This window comes from Mixophyes fleayi, chromosome 10 (assembly GCF_038048845.1).
Source record: "Mixophyes fleayi isolate aMixFle1 chromosome 10, aMixFle1.hap1, whole genome shotgun sequence".
In the NCBI taxonomy this organism is placed as follows: Eukaryota; Metazoa; Chordata; class Amphibia; order Anura; family Limnodynastidae; genus Mixophyes; species Mixophyes fleayi.
In genome coordinates, this window is record NC_134411.1 from 12181010 (window position 1) to 12206940 (window position 25931).

Below are 25931 nucleotides of genomic sequence, written 5' to 3' on the forward strand. Positions count from 1 at the left end.
GACAAGCTGGTACGCAGAGGGTGACATGTGAGAGAAAAATTGGTGCACAGGAGGTGACACATGTGAGAAAAGCTGGTACACGGGGTGGTTTATGAAATGTGTAAGAAAAGCTGGTGAACAGGGTGTGACGTGCGAAAAAACCTGATGCACATAGGGGCGGCATGTGTGAAAATCTGGTGTGCAGGGGTGACATAGGACAGAAAGTCTCGTACATAGCATGTGAAGTAAGGGGAAGGTTTGTTCACAGTGGATGACATGTTTTTGAAAAGCTGGTGTGCAAATAGAGGGTGTTAGAGGAAAACTGGTGCACATGGTAGACAAGCTGGTGTGTGGGGGGAAGACGTATGTAAAAATCTGGTGTGCAGTGAGTTATGAGTGTGTGAAAAGCTGGTGTGCAAGGTATGGCGTGTGTGAAAAGCTGGTGTGCAGGAGGTGATGTGTGAGAAAGAAACAATGCAAAGCCTGTGATATTTGATAGAAATGTTGGTGCAAATGGGGTGATAAGTGAAAATGAAGGCGCATAGGGAGGTTACATGTGAAAGACAAGCTAGTGAGAATATCATGTGACATGTGAGAGACACTGGTACACAGGAGGAGATGTGAGAGAAAAGCTGGTGTGCATGCTGGAGGTATGTGTGCATGCGATCACAAAGCTGTTGGGCAATGGGGTATGTTTGAGAAAAAGGCACACACTGGAAATGGAGGGTACTAGGTTTAGAGGAAATCTGAGCAAAAATTACTTTATCAAAACAGTAGTTGATAGATGACATAGGCATCTAACAAAGTTGGTAGAGGCTAATATATATTAAGCACTCTAAACATGTTTGGTAATTACGGAAAATGGTAGAAACTAGATGGGCTAAGTATTTTTTATCTGCCATGAATTCAAGGTTTATAAATTTGAAATTTGAAATATTTTCACTTTACAAAAAGCTAAGAAATTCCATAGACAAAAAACGTTATGGTTTAACATGTAAGAATCCATACACTTATTCACACTTTAAACTTTAAGAAAACTATTGAAACTCTTCCACTTAAACTCCAAAAAACAATGAAATTATGATGATTAAGGCAGAAGCCTTAATGGACATGTTCCTTGCGCAATACAGATATGCTTTGCTACCACATTCTGTGGTTAGCTGCAGATTCAGCACCATCATGGAGTGAGATTGCTGTCACTCACAAAATGGTAAAACTGGTAATTCACACATTTGTGTGTTCACTAGAAGACACACCTGCAGTACTATTACATTTCCTTAGTTTACCTTTATTGTAGTTTAGGTCCCCAGTGTCTTTAGCTGGGTACACATTACAGGTTTTCCCCCAATTATCATGCTAATCACACAATAAACAAACGTTAGGTCCGATGTTGCATAAAGTGTGTACTCTCCAACAATCAACGATTATTGTTCCAAAGCACATTGTTTTGTTTGATTTGATTTTTTAAATAGACTAAAAATCTCTGTAAACTATGGAACAATGTTGTGCCAATTCTGCAGTGTGTATGCACTCACGACCATCAGTGTAGGCAGATCTCCATAGAGTGTACAGATTCACGATCATTTCAACTGATGGATATGAGAGATGAAAAGCACAGATCTGAAGTTAAATATTGTAAAACGTGTATAGTGTGTACACATGAATTGGCATGCTGATTGGGACTTCCAGTTAAAGATATTGAATCAGGAGACATTTTCTGTAGTGTGTACCCAGCCTTGGAAAGAGACAGTAGAGCAACTTCATAAAACAAAAAGAAGAACTACAAAATATAAATATATTTCAAATACATTTAAATGACATAGTGGCTACTCTGCTTAATTTGGTTTTCCATTACATTCCCTTTGAAGTGCTAAGCTGACTTTTAACAACAGTTCGAGGATACATAAAGCCAAAAAACTATAACGGGAAATATTTTATTAGTAAACTGCACAGTAGTGTAAACTGAACGCACAGAGAGCGCTAGCACAAAGCGGCAAGGGTTATATACATAAAACTAGATTATGTTCCCACATTAAGTATAATAAAAACTAGTTTATTTTAATATAATAATAACGCTTACCAGATGTATTCATTAATAAAGCAAAAACTTCATACCAACAGCAATACAAAGAATGTTAAACTAGTGCAAAGAGTGCTCAAATCAGTACATACAAATAGGTGTAGATGATATATTTGCTCAGAGAAAACCAATGAACCAAAATTAGTCCAGCTCTGGTAAAAATGAAAGATCCTCCATAGGAAAATATTTTATTGCAGAAGTAACCAGCTGGTTTAGTAAACCGTCAGTCAAGAGGTAGAGTACTGATGCTCAAACTTTTGTTATGCACTAGTAAATACTAAATCCTTAATATGGGGTTCTGTTCAGCCAAATCTCTGCACATTCACAAACCAGGCTCTAGTATGTAGCTCCAAATTTGCTTCTTCACTTAAATAAATTACCATTGATATATCAGGACTATGGGGGATGGCTGTGTGCACTTTAATCTGCATATTCTACTGAACACACAAATATGTGAATTCACAGCTCCACCATTTTTGTGAGTGACAGCAATCTCACTCCATGATAGTATTGAATTTGTGTTGCGCAAGGAACACGTCCATTAAGGCTTCTGCCTTAATCATCGTAATTTAATTCTTTTTTAGATTCTGAGTGTAAGAATTTCAATACTATTCTTAAATTTTAAATTGTGCATAACTGTAAGAAACCTTAATCAGATATGTTAACTGATAAGTTTTTTTTGTCTATGGAATTTATATTGTGATAAAGGTTTCAGGTAGTTGACAGTACACGGCTCAGTTGGTTCACTATTCTTCTTTTATTTTGTCAGAATAGCAGAAGATTTGAACCTTTTTTTCATAAAAGATAAACAAACTAGTAAGAGCACACTTCTGGTGAAATACAAGCGAACATCTTCTTGCTTTTCACTTTGTTTTAATATCAGGATGGTAAAGTACTTGACAACATAATAATTCCATACAGACTGTAACACTAGGAACTAATTAAACAGAGATCAGCTCTCTAGACACCGGACAGCTTTTCTAGAATTGGTCACACTGAACAATGAAAAAAACACGTTTTATACTTGTTCCTCCCACAGCCCTAGCTTGATGGGTAGTTGACATTCCCATTTTCCCTTTTAAAAAAAGGAGTTCTCATCATAATCTGTTTGATTACTCTTACTACAGACACATCCTTTAGCTGTAGAAAAAAGCACTTTCAAACCATGTAAGTTAAACCAGACCCTAACCTTAAACTATGATTTTGTCACACATATGTCTTCCACCTGTTATGGCGTTACACATTAGTAAACTGAGTCCACTTTTCATGTGGCTTCTCCAGTGTCTACATGCATAGTCTAATAATTTAGAACAGGAAATAATTCCAATTTCATGATGCAGAGGAGTCTATTGACCCCTTCAGAAGTGAACAATAAGTACATTGCAGTTGCAAATATTTGATTTTAACACATTCATTGTAATCAATGTTTAAATGAAAACACTTACAATAAATAACGATATTCAATACATTTGATATCAACAACACGTATACCTTGAACATTTAAATAAACAGAAATGGGGTACAATATAGTTTAAGTGAGAACAACGAAGCATAACATAAAAATATAGATCTCAGTAGATGCTTAAATTTAATTGCTGACTTTTTAAGAAAAGCAAGCTACAGTAACTCATGTCCCACATTGCATTTATTAAAGTATAGATAAAATTACTGTACCTCATAGTATGGTGACGGATTAACTACAGAATGACAAGCTGCAAAAACTTTGTTTCTTGAATTCAACGTGGAACACCAATTTGATGCATATGATTCTGTGGCAAAATAATACTGCATCAATGTTTAATTTTATTTAGCTGTATATGCACAGTTAAAAAATATATGAGACGGAGATACATAAAGTGATAACCTTTACAATGAAAGTACATGTAAAGTACTAATATCTTAAAGGGATATTCAGCACCTTGTTAGTCTTTGTATAAAACATTGCTAAGAAGGATGAGTGGAAAGAATCTGGGCCATCTTTTCCATTGGGCACGATGGGCAGCTGCCCGGGGGCCCCACGGGTAAGGGGGCCCCATAGGCACGGCTCTTAATGAGAATAAATAATCCTGCAAAAGAAAAAAACCTGCAAAAAAAACCTACAAGGGTCACTGAGCAAGTACATCTATCTATCTCTATCTCTATATACCTATATCTGTATCTGTATACATCTATATATCTATATCTATATCTATATCTATATCTATATCTAGGGGCCCCGGTGCACTGCTTTGCCCGGGGGCCCATAATGTTGTTAAGATGACCCTGGAAAGAATATATGGAACCTGCCTGTGTTCCATCATGACATGCTTTGTGTCGGAATCATGTCAGACTCTGCCCAAAGATAAACCAAATCACTGTGCACATATCCATGATCCAATGTGCCCTGTTGCCTTGACCCACTCAGGACTGTCGTACAAAAATTGGACTATTGTGGGAGCATAGTTATATGAAGCAAAATAATATAACAGTGTGAAGGCAGTGTGATGGATATAGAGTGATGTTTATGGATAGGGATAAGAGTATACCCTTTAGGGATGAATTTGATATTAAGGATGGAGAGCAGTGAGAGAAGAATACCTGTTTGTAATAATAATGCTTCTATTTAACCAAATTACTTAATATACTACATATTTACATTTTTCTGCTACTACATATTTATGTCTTAACTAAGATATGAACGCAAGGGGATTTTGGGAATGTCTTCATTTCATGTTTCATATCTGTGCAGTTTAATCTTTTACTTTTTTATTTGTGTGCATACATGCATGCTAGTTTTAGTTTTTGTTGCTGCCAACCATAAATATGGATATCCATTAGATTGTATGTGTTTTAAGGTTTTGAAAACAAAATTCCAATACAGAATACGCATTTGTAAGTGGAAATATGGCATGTATACCTCTACATTTCTATAGGCTTAAATACCTAATAATCAAACTCTCTTTAACAACTAAATATGATTTGTTTACTGTAATATCCACATATAAACTGTACAATTTAAGACATAGTTTTAATACCAAAATTTATTTTTAACATGCTATTTGCTGTTTACCTTTTTGAATATTGATGGAGCAAGGATCGATGACATTTGTCGGGACTTTTTCACAGGTTTGGTCACTCCTCCAGGAATTTACAAAAATATTCAAATTCTGTGCTGACATTCCATTTGGTGTAATATAGTCATCAATCTGTTTATCATTAAAATTTCCACATAAACCTGAATGATATAAACAAAAGAGTGATTAAGAACAGTTTTGTTAGTCAGCTGATGATTGTGTTCATCTATCTACATGCAGAGCTGCTCGTGCAGTTTAATAGCATAGGTACATTGTTAGATAATATCCACAATATTAGCTAATGCCACTATTGAGTTAATGCAATTATGTTTTATTATTTATCTGGATCATTACTACACCCCTATTTTCCAACGCTTGTCAGTGAACAAGAGTTAGAGGTGGATGCAATTGGATTTCTGCAGCTTAATTATGCATCTCAGGTAGCATTTGTCACGCTGCACATATGCACAACCTGTGGCAGCATTTTTAGCTAATCCTAGCTTATCCTTGCACTGCGAGAGACGGATCAGGGGCTTTTACATGCAAGTGAAGTACAGTAAGGGTGTGTACACACACCTTGGCTACTTCCTTTCAGTTGCGTCTGTGAGTTGGGTTACATGTATCTTACAATACATTATTTATTTATTATTTATTATTTTTAAGCATAAATTCTGTACCTACGCAAGACAGGTGCAAAGAATTCATTCTAGCAACAGCATGTAGCTATGCTCTATTTAAAGTTACAAGTATCATAAGATGCATCTTACTCAAAATGCAGACACACATTTGCATATACACAAAGGGAAATGTTTTACTTCCATCTCTACGTCACCAAGGATCTGTTGAACTGACTCCAAACATGTCTATCTCAACACTGACTTCAACATAATTCTGCCCTTACTGTATATAGCTACATTAAGTACAGAGGCAGAGCTAGAGAGCTGTGGGCCCCGGTGCAGGGAAGCAAGGAGGAGGAACCGGGACCCACAGTTTACTAGTTCCCCCATGCAGCGGGCCCCATTATTTCTATGGGCCCCGGTGTACTGCATCTGCTGCACCAATGGTAGTTCCGCCACTAGTCAAATTTGTTGTGTGCTCTTTGACCGTTTCAAATGTTGGGCAGTAAAATTTTACAGAACATTTTTTCTTTTATATTTAAGGAGAATTTTATAAAATCGAGCTGAGAGGACAATTGATAACATCATTATTAAAAAGAAAGCATCTTTAAATTACATAAAAAAACTTACCACAGGTTTCGCCAAAGTAAGAATGGCTGATATAGATGTAAACTTGCATTATAGGGTTGAGTTGGATCTCCAGCTGGAGACCAAAATTTGTATGTACAATGATGTAAAAGGAAGTTGGCTCGAAAATAGTCAAGTTACCTGGTGAGAAATATGTATATTATTAATATAATAAGTAAAGACACAACATAACCATATTAATATTTGTTATCAGAAGGCAGAGCCCTTCTGTTGCTGTGACATCTCGGTGTAAGCTGGTAACTCTTCCATACATGGCTAGTTTAAGGTCAGGGCTAAGAAGATAATTTTAGCCGCAACTTCAGAAGGTCATTTTGGATCATTATTTTTCCTGTTCACTGGTAAGCTGCTCTTATATGTCATAAATGCTTTTATTATTGGAAAGCGACAGATTGGCACTTTCTATCAGCTCCACCATTTCTCTCTATGAGTGATCATCATTATTCCCAAAAACAGCCCTCCAAAATCTCCAAACTACCCTTCCTGTATTATAGACTCATGGGTTATCCTGATTGTGATGGAGAAAGGCTAAATCATTACTTCTCAATACTTGAAAACCATTCAAAGGATTGTTACTATAAAAAAGCTTTACCCATGTAGTGCTTAGGGCTGTGGACATTGAATAACAATGTTATTTTATGATATTTTCCTTATTATAACTCTGTTTTGGAAGATCCCTACTGGACAATTTGAAATATAACAACATGCAGTCCCAGGGTAATTGCTCTTTTCTCACAACTATTAATACATGTGCAAACTTATTTTGTGCTTATCTTCTTGTAAAGCATACTGTTAAGCAGCATTCCCAGGTCAGTTTCTGACCTGCTGTGGAGTCCTGGGAACTGCAGACTGAAACAGATGTTCCCAGGTCTCCTCGATTCTGCTCTCGACTTTAAAATAGCTGAGAAGGTCTTAGTCAATCTTCCCCTCCCTACATCTCCAATCTCATCTCTACCTACACTCCTACCTGCCCCCTCCGCTCTGCCTCTGACCGCCGCCTCACTACTTCACTGATCACCTCCTCTCACTCTCGTCTTCAGGACTTTGTCCGGGCTGCTCCCCTGCTGTGGAACGATCTTCCACGTTCCATCAGGTTAGCATCTACTCTCAAAGGCTTCAAGCGTGCCCTTAAGACTCATTTCTTTATTCAAGTATATCAGTCCTCCTAACTTTTTTGTCCTGGCTCTCTCCCCTAGTTAGTACCACCCTTTATGTGTCTCCCCCTCCCTTTAGGTTGTTAGCTCTCATGAGCAGGGCCCTCTTTCCTTGTGTGCTCCTTCTACTGTTCATTCACCCTCTGTACCTCTTGGCCTGCTTCGCTAGCCCTGTTTTATTAATCTTCGGCCTTCTTCTTGCTGATTTCTACCATCCCTTTCACTATCTGTCAGATATAATCTGATTTGCTTTACCCTGTCACCTGTGTTTGTATATATTTGTGTATCATGTTGTGTCTTGGTTCTGTTTTCTGTATATGTAATGTACGGCGCTGCGGACCCTTTGTGGCGCCTTATAAGTCAAAGATAATAATAATAATAATAATAATAATAATAAAAGGGGTATTATGAACTGAAGGACCAGTAAGAAGCTGCAATCTCTGTGATTGATCTGTCTTGACACACATCCCTCAGCAGCTTCACACAGCCCCTGAATTTCAGCTGAGGATGAACATCACAAGCCAAGGGAAAATGGCTGTATGGAGCAGCCCCAAATGCTTCGATCGGTAGGATGCTTTTTCACCATACCTGGTAGTTCAACTTTAATAGTCTTAGACAGAGTTGGCATTCATAAGCAAATATCTGAAAAGTAAACTAAAAATGAACACTTCTGAAATGATATTATACATGGAAAGTGTTGATTTGTAAACCTCACCATAGTGAACTGACAAATTTAAAGGAACATGCATACAATACAAACTTGTTTCAAGGGGAACATCTGATATTTTTGTGGTGTCTATGAATCCTACAGCTAAATTATTCATCTGAATACTTATGTTAGCTATCCTTGTACTTACCGTCCTCATAAGGTAAATGAATCATCTGATAGTTTATTGTCACTTCTCCATCACTTCCGATAACCAGATTCTATGTTGAAGAAGAAACAAATGCTGCACCAAGTTACAACAATAAAGACATATTTGGCCAAACATATTCACGCAACATTAAAATGGAAGTACACACAAATAAAAAAAAACATATACATCAATAAATTAATTTGGAATTTATTATTTAAGCTTTCGTCTTTTTTTGTTGACAAATACATCTATATTTACTTATAGAAAATTTCCATCGACATATATTAATTCAGTTTGAAAAGATAGCATTCTGATATCTCTTACCCCACTTCCTGCCCTATTCACCACTAAAGAATTTTCCAGACAGCCAGGACTAATGTTTTTTTACTTTGTTGCAGCAATTTTCCTGAACACTGGAAAACAGTTTACCCTTGCGCTATAGGGACATGAGAAATTTGTCACTGCAAGTTGTTATTTTAAAGGAGTGGAAGCAAAACCCCCATGTCACATAAGGGTTTTGTTGTGGGAATGTAAAATGACTGCTACAAGCTCAACTGGCATATAATGGTGAACCAATACTATGACCAAACTTTGGTGTGTCTTTGGCCCTTAACTTTCACAGTGAATTACTATATTTCACCAGAGCAATTAATTGCACACAAAAAACACTGCTACACATCACTCAGAATTTGCACATTGGGTTGATCCACAGTGAGGACTGTAGCTAACTTGTAAAGCATATCTTGCATGAAGTTGTTATGCACATGCCCAGAAAGAGGACGCATGCATATGCGCCCATGCAGATTTGCTTGATTCTGCCAGCTACGCTCGTCTGCACCTGGAGAGGCGGGAGGGGGCAGGATGGGGCATTCTAATGTACATGCCATTGTAAACAGATGCAGACAGGGTAAAAGACACATATATATCGGATAAAGCTGTATTTGTTGTGGGTGGTCAGTGGCACATGTAGAAAACTGCTTGTAATTGGCTGCTTGTAATTGCACTGCTCTAGCTTATTGGTGTTTTCTTTGTCACTCAAGCATATATTATGGCTTTGTGAGCATGCTTAAGCAAATTGTTTTTGTTTTGCACAAGAAAGGAAGTTGTTTCTTGTCTATAAGACTAGATACACACTACAGTGTTTTCAGAAGATTATCAGGCTAATCAGACAATAAATGACTGCAAGACCTGATATCACAGTAGTGTGTACCCTACAATGAGGAACAATTATTGTTTCAAATCACATCATATCATGGAACCATATTTGCAAGCTGAAGTTAAAATCTCGTTCAACAATGGAACAATGTCGTTACAATTCTGCAGTGTGTGTGCACTCTGCAGAATTGGAACGACAAGTTAACTACATTAATTGTCACAGAGAGGAGAGGCAGAGAGGCAGAGAAGACCATGAGTTGCAGCCGATGGTTATGACAGATGAAGATCACAGATCTGAAGGTAATCGTGTATAGTGTGTACACAAGAATCAGCATGCTGATCGGCTTTTTTTCTGGCCTTGGTAAAATCTCTTAGCTATCGCATCATTAGAATTTTCTTGTGGTGTAGCCTTAGAGAGATTGTTCACATTTTATTGATGCTAAGGGCTAGATTTACTAAGCTGCGGTTTGAAAAAGTGAAGATGTTGCCTACAGCAACCAATCATATTCTAGCTGTCATTTTGTATAAGGCACTAAATAAATGAAAGCTAGAATCTGATTGGTTGCTATAGGCAACATCCCCACTTTTTTAAACCTGCAGCTTAGTAAATCTAGCCCTAAGAGTAAATGCATTTGTTGCACATAAGACAAATAGATTAAAACATAGACACAAGTGGGATGTAAGTGCCTGTGACGTTTCACTCATGTAAACATAGCTGCTCAGATCTTAAGAAGCCTAAAGCTCAGCATAAATTGTAATTTTTATGTCCAGCTTTTTTTAAACGTAAATTATGTCCATTTTGCAGCCAACTCTGCATCAGGCTCATTATATACAGTGTATAAATGTCACAGGCAAATAACTTCAAATAATTGTTCTGGTGAAAAACCGGTCTAATGCCCTTCAATAACAAATCTGAAGAGCAAGACAGACATTTACTCGTATTTTTTTCAGCAACATATACCCATTATTGTCATTGTTAAAGTACCCGGAATTTGTAACAGATTTTGTTGCTATGACAAACATATCATATAGTATTACATTGTCACCACTAACTCTGTTTTTTTAATTAAAGCTACAAATCCCCCATGTATTATTAGTTGCAGCCCCGCTAAGATACTGATTTTTTTAAATGTTGTTTTTAAACCAAATGGAAACAGTAAAAATGAATGTAACTCTGTTAAATTTATTTTTATATTCTATTATCAATAAAAAATATATTCTACATTACAGATGAGCAAACTTTTCAAAACTTTGCATGAAATATTCATCTCATTCTGCACTCTGCATAATTTCATATATACTATATGGACAAAAGTATTTGGCCACACCAGTTGTTAATTATTAAATTGAGGTGTTTCAATCAGACCCATTGCCAGAGATGTATAAAATCATGCACCTAGCCATGCAGTCTCTATTTGCAAACATTTGTGATACAAAATGGTCTTTCTGAAGAGCTCAGTGACTTCAAGCGTGGTACTGTGTTAGGATGCCTCCTTTGCAATAAGACGGTTCGTGAAATTTCATCCCTGCTGAACATTCCACAGTCAACTGTAAGTGATATTGTTGGAAAGAGGAAGCATTTAGGAACAACAGCAACTCAGCCATAAGGCAGAAGACCATGTAAAACCACAGAGCAGGGTCAACAACTGCTAAGGTGCATGGGGTGTAAAAGTCACCAACACTCTGTTGATTCCATAGATGAATAGTTCCGAACTTCCACTGGCATTAATGCTAAGCCCAAAAAATCTGTGCGGCAGGAGCTTAATGGAATGGGTTTCCATGGCCGAGCAGCTGCATGCAAGCATCACATCACCAAGACAAATGCCAAATGTTGGATGGAGTGGTGTAAAGCACACCGACACTTGACTGTGGAGCAGTGGAAATGTGTTCTGTGAAGTGACGAATCATGCTTCTCTGTTTGGCAGTCAGATGGGCGAGTCTGTGTTTGGCGGATGCCGGGAGAACGTTACCTGCCTGATTGCATTATGCCAACTGTTAAGTTTGGTGGAGGAGGGATCATGGTATGGAGCAGTTTTTCAGGGTTTGGACCAGGCAACTTCTCTCCAGTGAAGGGAAATCTTAATGCTTCAGCATACCAAGTCATTTTGGACAATGCTATGCTTCCAACTTTATGGCAATACATTGGTGAAGGCCCTTTTCTATTACAAAGTGACTGTGCCCCAGTGCACAAAGCAAGGACTACAAAGACATGGTTTGATGAGTTTGGTGTGGAAGAACTTGACTGGCCTGCACAGAGCCCTGACCTCAACACCATTGAACACCTTTGGAATGAACTGGAACAGAGATTGCGAGCCAGGTCTTCTCATCCAACATCAGTGTTTAGTTCTCTGTACAGCGCTGCAGAATTAGTGGCGCTATATAAATAAATGGCGATGATGATGATGTATTATAATACTGTGTCATTATAGTCCCTATTAGTGTAATGGTCAAGCGTCCGAATACTTTTGTCCATATAGTGTATTTTGCAGGTGGTATTTCGATGCACAGAATTCTACCTATTATTTTTGCTCCTCCGTGACTTCTCCTTTATTAGACTTAAACCACAACAAAAAAAAGTATGAATTCATAATGTCGTTTCAGCTCTACTCCTATAAAATCCATGACCTGTGGAATGTACAGATACAGGGACTTATGTAGAGTTGAACGTATGCTATCTGGGTAGCGTACATTATGAAAATTTGCAATGTGCTTAAGCTTCCTTACATTGTGAGAAGTGGAACCAGGCAGAGAAGGGGTGCCTTAACATAGGCCAATTATTATAATCTTCTAACTCTTACTTTATACTGTAACAACTAATACTGGCACTATATATATATGGACTGGGACTATACATATTATTCTCTATTATCTATACCAGGCCTGTCCAACCTGCGGCCCTCCAGGTGTTGTGAAACTACAAGCCCCAGCATGCTTTGCCAGTAGACAACCTGTTGATAGCTGGAAGGGCATGCTGGGACTTGTAGTTTCACAAACATCTGGAGGGCCGCAGGTTGGACAGGCCTGATCTGTACTATTTAAATATTGTATACTGCTTAATAAATCTATAACCCTGTAATAATTACACAATATTGAACTAACTTTACCTACGGTATATTACTCTATACTGTTTACGTACTGTATACTGCTTAGTAAATCTATAACCCTGTAATAACTACACTGTACTAACACATGCACACACACTCTCTCACATGCACGCACACTCTGCCACGTGTATGCTCACTCTCCTTCAGGTGCACACTCCCTCTCTTTCTATTACCAAATACACAAAGATACACGTACACCGAGAGGACATACTGATATTTCATTTAGATACATTATTTATATTTTATTTTTCTTTCCACACTTATACATACATATATGTATATATTAAAAAAAAACTGGAATTTATATACATAGGAAAAGATCAATAATATACCAAGTTAACTAAGTAACAAAATGAGATAGCACATTACTAAAGATAAACTGGAAATTATAATGAATTAATAGTATTGTATGAGCTTTTTATCTGTATTATATGTATTGTATACAAGGATTTATATGTACTGTTTATATGATCTCAAAGGTATCTGTGAAGTAAAATAATATGGGACCATGTATTTTGACTGTATGTTTACGCAAATGTTTTGGTTATACTCATAATATATTGTGTCTAAGTTATTGATAAGACTGTTGTTGAAATAATGTTACAAGAGGAAAAGTAATGAAAATCTGCCTATGGTTAATGTTTTAACGCTTCTTTCTCTAGGTGGACTAGGGAACTGAGAGTTTTCCAGTAGTAGGTTTGTACAATAACTTATGAATTATTTGGACACATAAAATATATATTTTTTGTTAAGTGGGTACTTGTCTTGTAGAATATGATACTCGGCTATTTTGTATGTTTTCCAAGTTGAAGTCATACTGACCCTGGGGTAGAGGAATCAGCTTTATAGCACTTTAACCCATATTTCATGCAGAAACACATATTTGAAATCTGTCTAGCGGGTAGTGCTTTGGTAAGGCATTAGGAATCCTGAATAAGGAAAGCACGGAAAGTAAATTTTAGCAATTTTGACTGGGTGTAATCATGTCTTTCGAGACATATTGGCCAATCTCTTACAGGATTAAAGACTTCACTCCCATGCAACAGACAGAGGGAGTATCACACATGTCGCTGACACAGTCAGGAAAGTCATAACACAACTGGTTAATATGGATTTTGTTACTATTAAGAAACTTGCTGAGGACAGTATGTTTACTCCAGTAATATCAATTAGTTATACATCTGCTGAAAATCTATGGTTATAGCTCCTTGATCAAGCTTATAATCATGATAAATCTTGTATTAATAAGTTGAGTGTGTTTAACAAACTATCTAAATGGTTCCAAATGATGGTTAAGTTAGACCGAAATTATGAGGAAATTATTTGGAGACTGGAACATACAGAGATGTTAGCTAAAAATGTTGACTAAAAAAATAAATATAGTGATTCAAGAAGGCAGTGGTAAATGTTGTAAGGTTATCATCCAACAGATTTGTACCCTACAAGCCCAATTATAAGAGAAAGATAACAATTGTATAGAAAAAGTAAAAGAGCTTGAAGACGTATGTATTGAACTGTAATCTGCAGATGAGAGAATGGCTGCTACTGAAGCCCATGTGTTGCAGTTGGACCAGGATTTGGAAGTGGAGCCCAAATGATTAATATGCAGGGTGTGATAACCGATCACTCCAATTCTATAACTTCATGTGATATTATTGAAGGCCATTGCACTCAACTTAGTGTGGCCCCAGATGATCTGTTTAAACAGTTGTTACCCACCCAACTAAGTCATGGTATGAGACCACTGGGGACTACGCCCCCAAGAAAGGTCGGTATCATGACAAACAGGAAAGAATTTGCTGCTCTCATGATACTAACTACAGGACGTAGAGAGGTGACTCCCAAGATCTTGGATAGTTTTAAACCCATAATTTAACATGATCCATTTGCTCTATGTGGTAGGTTTGACGCTATGTATAGAAATGTAACCAATGACATTAGGACTCACACTCCACAAGGCATGGTTCACACTTTTGTGGAACATTTTCCATATACAAATGCCAATCTGTGTTCAAATGCACATAGGGAAACCACACTCACAAGTGCAGCTATGATAATTGAGGTTTTCGCACAAGAGATATAAAATTCCAAGAAATCTGTTACAGCAATTATAGGAAAATGGTATGCATGTAGGCATATCACAAAATCATTGCCAGACATATCATAAACAACGTTCAACATCTTCTCAGCCTTCAGCTCCATCAGCGGAGGAAGGAGAGAAATATTTTAGATGCAAGAAAAGGGGACATAAGTGAAAAGATTGCCCTGAAATAGCCTGTTCTCCAACAGGAAATATTAATGGCTTCAGAAAGAAGTACAGTAATTCTCTGCAGATGAAAGTTTCATAAGTCGCCCACTTACAGCTAAGTGTGGCATGTATAAATGGACAGTTAAACAATCTGCTTCATATGTAAACACTCTTCCAAGAAAAAGAGGTTGCAGTTTGTGCATCAGAAGCCACCACAACATGTCTGATGTATATTGACTGAAGGTCCGGGGCCCCAAAGGATCTAATACTATTATGTCTTATATTAGATCCTTCAGGGAGACTCCACATCATGGCCAAAATTCAAAATAAGTGTTAAAAATTATGCTTGAAACTGGAGCTGAAATTTCAATGTGAAGCATGTTTTAGCTCAAGAAAGCCCTTAGTGTGTTGTGATTGGATTTGATCACCAACAAGAGGAGGGGGGTTTGACAACCAATGGAATTGACAAAATAACTGTGCAAATTAGTCATGCTTTTGCTTTAAAAATTCTAATGTGGTATTGGGACTGATACACATCAGGGTTGGATATTGAATATGGCAAACCTTGAGCCTATCTTGTATAAGAGTCCAGAATTATGGGCACAGGGGAAAATGTCTGTGGTAGGATGTTCAGGTGGATGTACAAGGACCAGACCTACCACCTCAAAGTCATTATCACGTTGCCGCTGTAGCAATGGAATCTGTGGTAGAAGCTGTAGCTGATATAGAGACAAGGGGGTGCTCAGAAAGGGAAATTCAATTTGCAATAATCCTTTATGTCCTGTTAAGGAGATGGAAACACATACCTGGAGACTTACAATTGATCTCAGGATTTTTAACAACTATACCCCCATGTCAGTGCAGGCAGTGGCAGAAATCCCAGATATAGTGGTGAGGGTATATGGCAAAAGTCAAATATTCTCAAACATTGATGTGGCTAATGTGGATTATTTTCCATAGCTCTGACAGAAAATTGCTTTTACAAGTTTGTATTACCATGATGTCACATACAGGACTCAAACTGAGTCCTCACAAGGCAAACCTGGCTAGGTCAGAAGTCACATTCTTAGGGGTTAGGATTGCCCATGGAACAAATATCTACCCGCGTGGTAGCAAAAGAGAAACTACCCAGGCCTGGCACCCTGCAGTACTTGTGTAAGTTCCCGGGGTTATAGGTTCCTCTATGAATTACTCAAACCTTCACTAAAAGCTTGGGTGGAAATGCAAAAGGACTCTGGCACAACACATAAAAGAAACCTCTCCTCAACCCCTGTACTTGCAACTCTCCACTCGGATGGCGATTTGACCATCCAAGTACATGTTGGTTCAGAATCAATATCAGCGGTCCTCTTACAAGAGGTGGGAAAAACAATAAGACCTTTGGTTTACTTCTCAAGACTTCTTTCAACACTTTAAAGAGGATCTCATGAATCCGCCAAGCAGCTGGCAGCAATTCAGCATGCCATCAATGTGACTGAGCATATAGTAGGCTTCTGACATCTCACTATGCAGATACCTTACTCTCTGAAATCTTTCCTACTACAGGATACAATTATTGGAGTCTCTCAGAAGAGGTTTGGGGATGGATAATGGGCCTTAGTGGGCGAATTATTAAAATCTGCCACACGGCTATATATGTCCTGTCCTGTTGGAACAGAGCATGATTGCTTTGAGATTGCACATTCCCTCACAGCACCATTCTTCAGAGAGAAAGCTCACATTGATGACAGAATAATCTGTGTTGATGAGTCTTATCCCCATGTAAACAGGATATACATGACAAGGAATGTGGTCTTGGATGAGACCACAGGGACCCGGAGTCTGGTTAGATTTATGGACCACCTGTCTGCACAACATGCTGAGTTAGAGGTGGTGAAAGAGGCATTTCTCTTCCAGCCTCCAGGGAGACACACGGTATAGAGTGACAGGCAAAAACGTGTATTCATGGACAGTCAAAATAAACCGCTGGTGCGCATTTCCGCTCTGTAAGAACTTGGGAATGGAAAATGTCACACCTAGATGAGACTGCAATCATCAAGGTTCCTGCACAGCACAGGGAAAACAATCTTCTTGTCATAGAAAACAATGTAGCACATGAAGCGGCAAAAATAGCAGCAGTCCCATAGACTACTATCGATCTCAGATGCCATGCAGGTGTGGGACAGGGTTATCGGGTTACATACAGATTTTGCACTCCCATTCCACAATCTTTCCCTTCAAGCGGTATCCAAACTCATTTCAGATATGAATCTCACTACCTGGAAGAGGGATCGCTTTCTTATCAGACTTGTTTGCTTAGAGTCTGTTTCTTCCCTTCTATCTGCTCCAAGATCATTGCAGCCTACCCACATGTGAGACATATAAGTAATTGCAAGTCAGGCACTTGGTGATAACTGTCTCTAATATCCCTAACTCTCTCTCTCCCTGCCTCCAACTTCTGTTTTAGATAGATTGACAAAGGGTTCTAATAAAGGCAGAATAACATTCTGTATAGAGATATTGGGGTCCGCGCTTCTTAACCTATGTGTATAGATGCAGCCAGTGGGATATGTGAAGAGGCTCGTTCTACTCCCCAAATAGATGGTAGAATAATATAGAGTTCCCAGGCGCAAAGGTATAGAGCTGAGTTAAAGATTAAGGACAAGCACATTTATTGGCAAGTACATAGATATGATGGCACACATAAATATGATGGCACACATATGGGCAAATGCAAATAAAACAAATGCATAGATAGGAACTGTAGTGAGTAATATGCTCACATGTTAACTTAGCCCTGAAAGGGATGATGTTTGTTAACGCTAGACCAGCTGTGGCTGTACTCCCGATTTCAACACTGGTAAGTCCGTTTAACGTTAATCCAAAGAACACAAAAAATATAATGTTCCCAGAGTTTATATATCCAAAGACCGGTTGAATAAACACAGCAAAAAATGGTAAGAAATGGTAGCAGAAACACACTGTGTGAGGTCCAGTGACTGTAGCCGCTGTGTGTGGTCAGAGATGAAAGTGAGTTCATACACAAAAAAGCGGTGATAACCAGACTGCGATGCCAAAAAACAGGAGTGACTGACCTGTATCCGGAGTGTGTTCCCAGAAAGAGTCCCAGTCCGATATTTTAGGGTTCCACGTGCTGCAGTAATGCTGTCCTCGGTCCTGTGATGTGGTGGGGAGTAACTCCCGGCCGGCCTCCCCTCCTGTCTGTGCAGATGTGTGTCTGCGTCTCTCGAGTTTAGGCGTCAGCATGCGCAGAAGTGCAATTTCGGCAGAGTCCGTGAAAAAAAGTGAAAAAGAGCTCATGAGCTGATTGTTTGTTTGAATGAATGTTACCTACGCGTTTCGCCCCCGTGGGGCTTCGTCAGGGATTATAGTTGTGTGTTAGAGGGAGAGTCTTTTCAGAGGGCCTTATATGGGAGGTGGCCATAGGTTACTAGTTCTTGATTGGTCCATCCACTGGATTGGCATCTGTACATGGGCGGAGCCATGATTATAGACTTGGTAATTCAAGTCCCGAGGGAGTCATTATTGGTGCCCTAATCATTGCAAGTGAATGAGTAAAAGTAGCTAAACAATAGAGATGGTGACAATACTCACACTGGCAAAAAAACATTTGTTGTATATGACATTCTGGTATCAATACCTCCAGTCCTTGATCCCCTACACTAAAGCCCCAGCGCAATTTTGTTGTGAAGCAGATGTGAGTCTAAACCTCACCCGGCAACAATGGGAAAAACTCTATTTAATTTCCCACTGTATGTTGAAGTGCATTAATCTCATACAAATGCAGTTTAAACTCCTCAACCGGCAATATCTTACCCCAGACCAGCTACACAAGATCTGTCCAAACTAATCAAAATTGTGCTGGAATCACTGTGCCCAGATAGCTGACGTATTCCACGTATTTTGGATGTGCCCAGTGCTCAAGCCACTCTGGGGCGAGGTATTTGGCTTGATCTCCACTGTCTTGAAAACCACCATTGCTCCAGACCCTGCCTTAGCTCTTCTTCATGTATACCTGACCTCCATCCCTAAGCAAGATCGATACCTCTTGGGACATATTGTCACACTTCTGGTATCACAAATGGAACCTAATAGCCAGGTAGTTCTGTAGTAAACATGATTTATTTTGAGATATATATATATATATATATATATATATATATATATATATATATACATACAAATCTCAAGTATCCAACAAGAGAAATCCACAGTCTCAAGACAGATAAAGGTCTGGTAGAAATATAAAGCAATTGTATTCCAAATCACAAGAGGGAGCAAGTTTCTGTGGAAGCATCAAGTTCAGATACAAACACAATACTCAAGCAAAGGCTTCAAAATCTGAAGTGCCTTTTCTAGGCCCAAACAGGAAATGAGATCCAAGATGGAATCTTCATGAGACAGTCCCAGCCATCTTGGATAAGGCCAATACTAAGGGCAGGTTCATAACACATATACTGACAGCCACTAGAGTGACAATAGACCAAATCTGAAAATACCCCACCTCCCCTTCTATCATCCAAATAATTTCAAATATTCAGTACAGCTTTGAGATGGAGACAATAGAATGCCCTAATCCACATCTGCATCAGCTCCCAATATGAGATGGTTTAGATGGCATGAATATGTTACAGATGGCCCTGGCGTATCTCGAGTCATTTATGATTCCTCACCACCCCTCTCTCCAGCGACCCTCATAGAATATCCCCAGCCCAATGAACAGACTACACCACCCGGCACCCTTGCTATACCATGAATATTTTCAGACTTTCAAAACTAAAGTTATTTTGTTTTGATATATAATCACATTTCTCTGTATGTATGTTGTTGATATCAGGAGCCCTTCTTCAATTGAGTGACTTCCCCCCTTCCTGTGTGGGGGTCTCCCATGTGTTTCCCTTTGTTTTTACTTTCCCCTCTTTCTTTTTTCTGTACCCCACATATTTTTTTTTTAAAAAAATCAATAAAAATATTGATGTAAAAAAAAACCAATAGCAGCAGTTTTTGGGATCTTTTGAGATCCAGATGCTGAATCTTTGCCCTCATTTCAGGTAGCCATATGTAGAAAAGTCCTTAAAGAAAGACGAGTTTCAATTAAAGATGAGCAAGCCACAGACTTTCTTCTCGCAACACACAACATGGCACCACAGCATCCTTGTTCTGTGATTTTGTAGCCCAATAAATTTCTTTTTTGTAACCTCCTGGTACAGGAGAAGAATTGCTTGTCTTGTAAAATGGTGTTAAGATGGAATTTTCTAACGAAGACAAGGACCTCAATTAAATGTCTAAAACCTGCTGCATTAATGAAGGATATTGGATGCAGATCTAATACTAGCATAGTCGCCATGGCGCCTGTGATCCGTTGTGTGACTAGGTGACAGCTGTCATACTTGCTTCCTCTTGCAAAGGATTGTTTAACAGTCAATTGTTGTAAACTACTAGTAGTCTTCTTCTTGGTCTGCTTCTGGGTGGAAGATTCACCCCCAGCAGCAGGAACAGCAGCAGCAGCAGCAGTCCTGACTAGAGATGGGCGGGTCCGGTTCTCCGAGAACCAAACCCACCCAAACTTTGGGTATTCGAGTACCGAGCAGCTCGGTACTCTCCCGCCCGTTCCGAATCCAAATCGAGGCCGAAGGTCATTGTGACGTTGTCGGATCTCGGGGCTTGGTTCTCGCGATACTTCAACATTATAAATACACGCCTCCACAGCAATCCATCGCCATTTGACAGAGGGAGAGAGCAGGGTGTAGTCACAGGCTGATTAGAGCAGGGACAGAGAATCCAATACTCTTCTTGCAATTGCTCTAACAAAAATCGCTAGAGAAGAGAGGAGGATAGAGGTTTATTATTTTTTGTTAATATTTGGCACTCCCTAGTGCTTTTGGGGTGTCCCCCATAATTGTGCATAAATATTTCTGGCTGTCAAAAGTCATATCTGTCAGCAGTATCTCCCAAATAATTTTTAGCACTCCTCAGTGCTTTTGGGGTGTCCCCCATAATTGTGCATAAATATTTCTGGCTGTCAAAAGTCATATCTGTCAGCAGTATCTACCAACTAATTTTTAACACTCCCCAGTGCTTTTGGGGTGTCCCCCATAATTGTGCATAAATATTTTTGGCTGTCAAAAGTCATATCTGTCAGCAGTATCTACCAAATAATTTTTAGCACTACTCAGTGCTTTTGGGGTGTCCCCCATAATTGTGCATAAATATTTCTGTCTGTCAAAAGTCATATCTGTCAGCAGTATCTACCAACTAATTTTTAGCACTACAAGTGCTTTGCGCTCAGAATGGATTCAAAGCAGTCCACATATGATCAGAATGAGCAACTAGGTTCTGTCACCAGTCCTGATGTTACTGTTCCCAGTACGTCATCTGCCCAAGGCGATGTCAAACAACAGAGTGTTTACAAATCAGTGCAAAAAACAAAAAGCCCAAAAAATTTACTGTGTTGAAGCGAAAAAAAAGTGCTACTGAGCAAAAGTTAAGTGAAAAAAAATTGCCAACATGCCATTCTACACACGCAGTGGCAAAGAGAGAATGAGGCCTTCACCTTTGGCTATTAGTGGCAGATCCAAAAATGTTACCGACCCTACAAGTGGTGCACAATCTACTGTTACGCGTCAAAGCCGAGCTGCAAGATAACAGTAAGGCATTGGAGAATAATGTTTGCTCTGAATCAGAAATGACACCGATCCCTGTGGAGAGTCCATCCAACAGTGGTATGTCTAATTGTGAGCATTCTGTTAGTGTACCCATAAAGAAGGGCCCTTTCAGCAGTTCTGCTGATGTGTACCTGAACAGCCCGAGTGTAGCCGCTGATACACAAATTGAGGATGCCACTTTGGAAGAGGATGAGGGGGAGATTTATGGAGGTGACGAGGGTGCTAATGAGGATGTTGATGATTATGATGCAGACAGATACCAAACTGCCTTTGTCCATTTCTTTGTATATTCGAATTTCTAGTTCTACAATCTACGCAGGCTGCTTTTTTTTATATTCAACTACAAGTGGAGGGCGGGGGGCTTAGATAGCCACCAAAGTACTGTGGTCCATTTAATTCTACTTTCTAGCTCCACAGTCTGTGCAGGCTGCTTTTTTTATATTCAACTACAAGTGGAGGGTGGGGGGGGCTTAGATAGCCACCAAAGTACCGTGGTCCATTTAATTCTACTTTCTAGCTCCACAGTCTGTGCAGGCTGCTTTTTAAATATTCAACTACAAGTGTAGGGTCTAATATACACCCAAAGATGATGGCTACATTGCCAATAATCAAAGATGGAGGAGGTAGACAACCAGGTTTGACTGTATAATTTGCAGACAAGTGTTCGCATTAAGGATGGCCTACCAGGGATTCAACTGTTTTTTCATAATTTATTATCTTTAGAATTACCTCACTTATCTAAGAAACTGGTGGAGCACTAAATTAGGTTATTTTAGACCCAAAAAATTGTATTTTTTTCAAAAATAGCAAAACAAAACCAAAACCAAAACACGCAAGGGCGGTTTTGCAAAACCAAAACCAAAACACGACGGTAATCCAGATCCAAAACCGAATACAAAACCAAAACACAGGGGTCAGTGACCATCTCTAGTCCTAACGCTCAAGGATTCTTCTGAGGAATACTGGATAGTGGAAAGTCATCTAGCCTTTGCAACTTGGATGCAGGACTAACTCCGATCACTAGTGAGGATACTGATGATGAAGGTGTTGGGGATGTAGATTGCAGACGTTGGGATCTAGCCGAGAGAAGGGAATTAGCTGATGCTGGACTACTTGTTGTTATTTTATTAGCATAAATTTCAGATTTTACCAAGACCTTGCCATGAACTTGATCAAATAGTGTAACATAGATGAGGTTCCAAGATGGTTAAGGTCCCTACCTCTACTGACTGTGGCTTTACAAATGCTACAAATGGCTAGTTAACTGTTAGGATTAAAAATAATTCTACACATAAGAGGTGGATTTATTGGTCTTATAACCAGGCATGACAATGGCCTTGTTCTTATCACTGGTAAGAACTGCTTCCACTGGTGCATGACTTTCCACTGTACAGTTCATTAACAGCACTGTTAGCTAAGCTGTCTTAAGCCCATTTGTAGCTTGTTTTGTGGGGGCACAAACAAACCAAGCACTTCAGCCACAAAACTGACACTCCTTGTTGCTGAAGTGCTTGGTTTGTTAAAGTGTTCATGTCCTTTTTAAGATGCAACATAAGAATGGGTGGGAAGGCCCAAGGACAATTCCTTCTTGCACCACTTTTCTTTTCTGCCCCTACTGTTTGGTATTGTTTCCTAGATGTACTATGAACTGCCGTGTGTTTGTACAGTTGCAGCAGCTACAAGAAGAATACCATTTTCCCTGCAACAAATTGAAGCAAAATGCAGTAGCAAGGTGGAATTCCACCCTTTATATGCTTCAGAGGATGGAGGAACAGCGAAAAGCCAGCGGTCTTAGAGTTCATAAGTTTGTTAAACTGTACCTGCTACCCCTCCTGTTTCTATGTGAGTTTGTTAAACCTTTTTAACATATTTCCCAAGGACAATTCCATCCTCCACTGTTTGACATTTTGGCCTTGTTCTATCAGTTTGTGTAACAGTCGACAGTTCAGGTCTAAACAGTATTATTAGGTCACCAATTCACATGGTTGACAGTATGATTAGGGAGACTATTCAAATGTGGACAGTATTGTTATAGGGCTAGAGATATGGTTAAGGACAGGTCTAGAGACAGCTATATGGACAGGTGTAGGAATAGGGACAGGTGTAGGGATAGGGACAGGGAAAGGGTTAGAGGATTAGAGTTAGGGGTAATACTGTCTACATTTGAATTGACAACCTAATAAATACTTTCTACATTGCAATTGATGTCCTAATAATACTGTCAATTTTACCTCTGCCATAACTCCACCTGATCCTACTATCAACATACAAAGAAAAGTGAAGGATTATTGTAATGACAGCATATAATTAGACATGTCAGACAGTCCCTTTACATACTGGGAGGAATAAAACACAATTTGGAGACCCATTTACAAACTTGCTTTGCAATACCTAAGCTGCCCACTCTCCAGTGTGTACTCAAAAAAAAATTTCAGCACAGCCGAGAGGGAACCTTCTCAGTAATCGGCGAAGGAGACTAATTCCTAAAAATGTGGAAAAAAGTTGTTCATTAAAATGAACCACAAATTCAATGAGGAAGGCCTTTACCGCCAATTACATCAAAGTACAGAGACTTCTGTAATGGTAGATTACAGCAGAGATTAATTAATATTGAGTGGGGATGATATATACACTGATGACAGTAAGGCTGAGCGTGAGAATGATGACAGCAACATCCTGCCACTGTAGACAGAGTTCATTGACAGCACTGTTGGGTTTAAGGCAGCTAAGGTACTGGTAGATAGTTTTTTGGGGGCCCAAACAAACCAAACAGTTCAGCCACAAATGTGGCAGTCCTTGTCACTGAAGTGCTTAGTTTGTTAAACTGTACATGTACTTTTCTTTTCTGCCACTGTTGTGTGACAATGTTACCTAGATGTGGTATGAAATGCCATGTGTTTGAGCTGTTGCTCTGTCGCTTACTATCCAGCCAGCTCGCTTCAGTCTTTGGCTGAAAGTGGATGAAAACAATGTTGTGACCTGTGAAGTGCTCAAAATTGACTGGAAATGAGTGTTGTTGAGGTTAATAATAATGTAAGAGCTAAAAGAGAGCCAAATTATGTGATTTTAGCATATTTTAGCATTTTTTTTAAAAAAAATACAGTTCCAAAAGCAAGACCAAAACACGTGGGGACGGTTTTGCCAAAACCAAAACACAAAGTTAATACAGATCCAAAACAAAAACCGAAGCACGGGTATCAGTGAACATTTCTAATATATATATATATATATATATATATATATATATATATATACATATACATGTACACACGTATACATATATATATATATATATATATATATATATATATATATATATATATATATGTATACGTGTGTATATGTATATATATATATATATATATATATATATATATATATATACATATACATGTACACACGTATACATAGATATATATATATATATATATATATATATATATATATATATCCCTCTCAAGTGCCATCTTAGAGCAGTCAGTGAGGAGGTTAGCTGCAGTGCTCTGCTCTGAAAATTGCATTCAGAGTGAGAACCTATAGAGTCATGCGATTATTGTAAAACTGTTTTGTGGACATTAGTTAGCTAGAATAGATTGCTGAGAAATTGTTTTTAATGGCAATCTTTCATAGAGTTTAGAGTAGATGGACTAGTGGCTACTGGTTGCTGTTCATGCATATATAATAGTACTAGTATATAGCCAGAGTTAGATATCATTCTGAACTAAGTAGTATATTTTGCTGTATAACTATTAGTAGCAGAATCCAAAAAACAAATAGATTTATTTCTTTTAAAATTTTAAGTTTTTATAGTGATGGTAATTTTGTGTTGGGCAGAAAATTTAGTGTAAGATGCAAGAGTTAAAAAGTTGAAACACTACACACCCACTAAATTTGGAACATTACACAGCATCATGGGATATGAAGAGGCAGTAAGAATCAGATGTCATTAGATGGATAGAGGCATCAGTGAATATTTAGACAAGTAGATCTCCAATTGTAAAGAGCTATATAATTTGCTGCCGCAATATAAATATATAAATAAATGATGATGCTGATAGACGAAAGTGGCCTGTACCCATACTAAAAAACCTCAATGACTATGCACACAATACATTTTTTGATGGCCAGAGCACTCATCGGTAGCCACTAACCTTGCTTTTCTTATATGCTTTATACCATAACGCTGCCCTGCTGAATCAAACTAGAGGACTCGTATATATTTATGGGGAGGGCTGAAGAACCAGTCTCGTTGGGGAAGCTTTGTCAAACCCCAGGGTAAAGGGGACTGCCCAAAATTTGCAGCAAGTAGGGGTGCAGTGACTTTGCTGCAAGATTTTGCATCGGCCAATCATATGTCACAAGCTGCCGTGCTAG

General features: G+C 38.7%; 1 protein-coding gene across 1 annotated transcript in view; it reads right to left on the bottom strand.

The window, feature by feature from the left end:
- Positions 1–25931, bottom strand: part of LOC142104105 (mucin-2-like) — an 81982-nt gene that overhangs the window by 53007 nt on the left and 3044 nt on the right. The window contains exons 2-4 of the mRNA XM_075188594.1: positions 6360–6497; positions 5109–5273; positions 3734–3828 (exon numbers count right to left, since the gene is read on the bottom strand). Coding sequence (XP_075044695.1) covers positions 3734–3828; positions 5109–5273; positions 6360–6497 — 398 coding nt within the window. The remainder of the gene's footprint in view (positions 1–3733; positions 3829–5108; positions 5274–6359; positions 6498–25931) is intronic.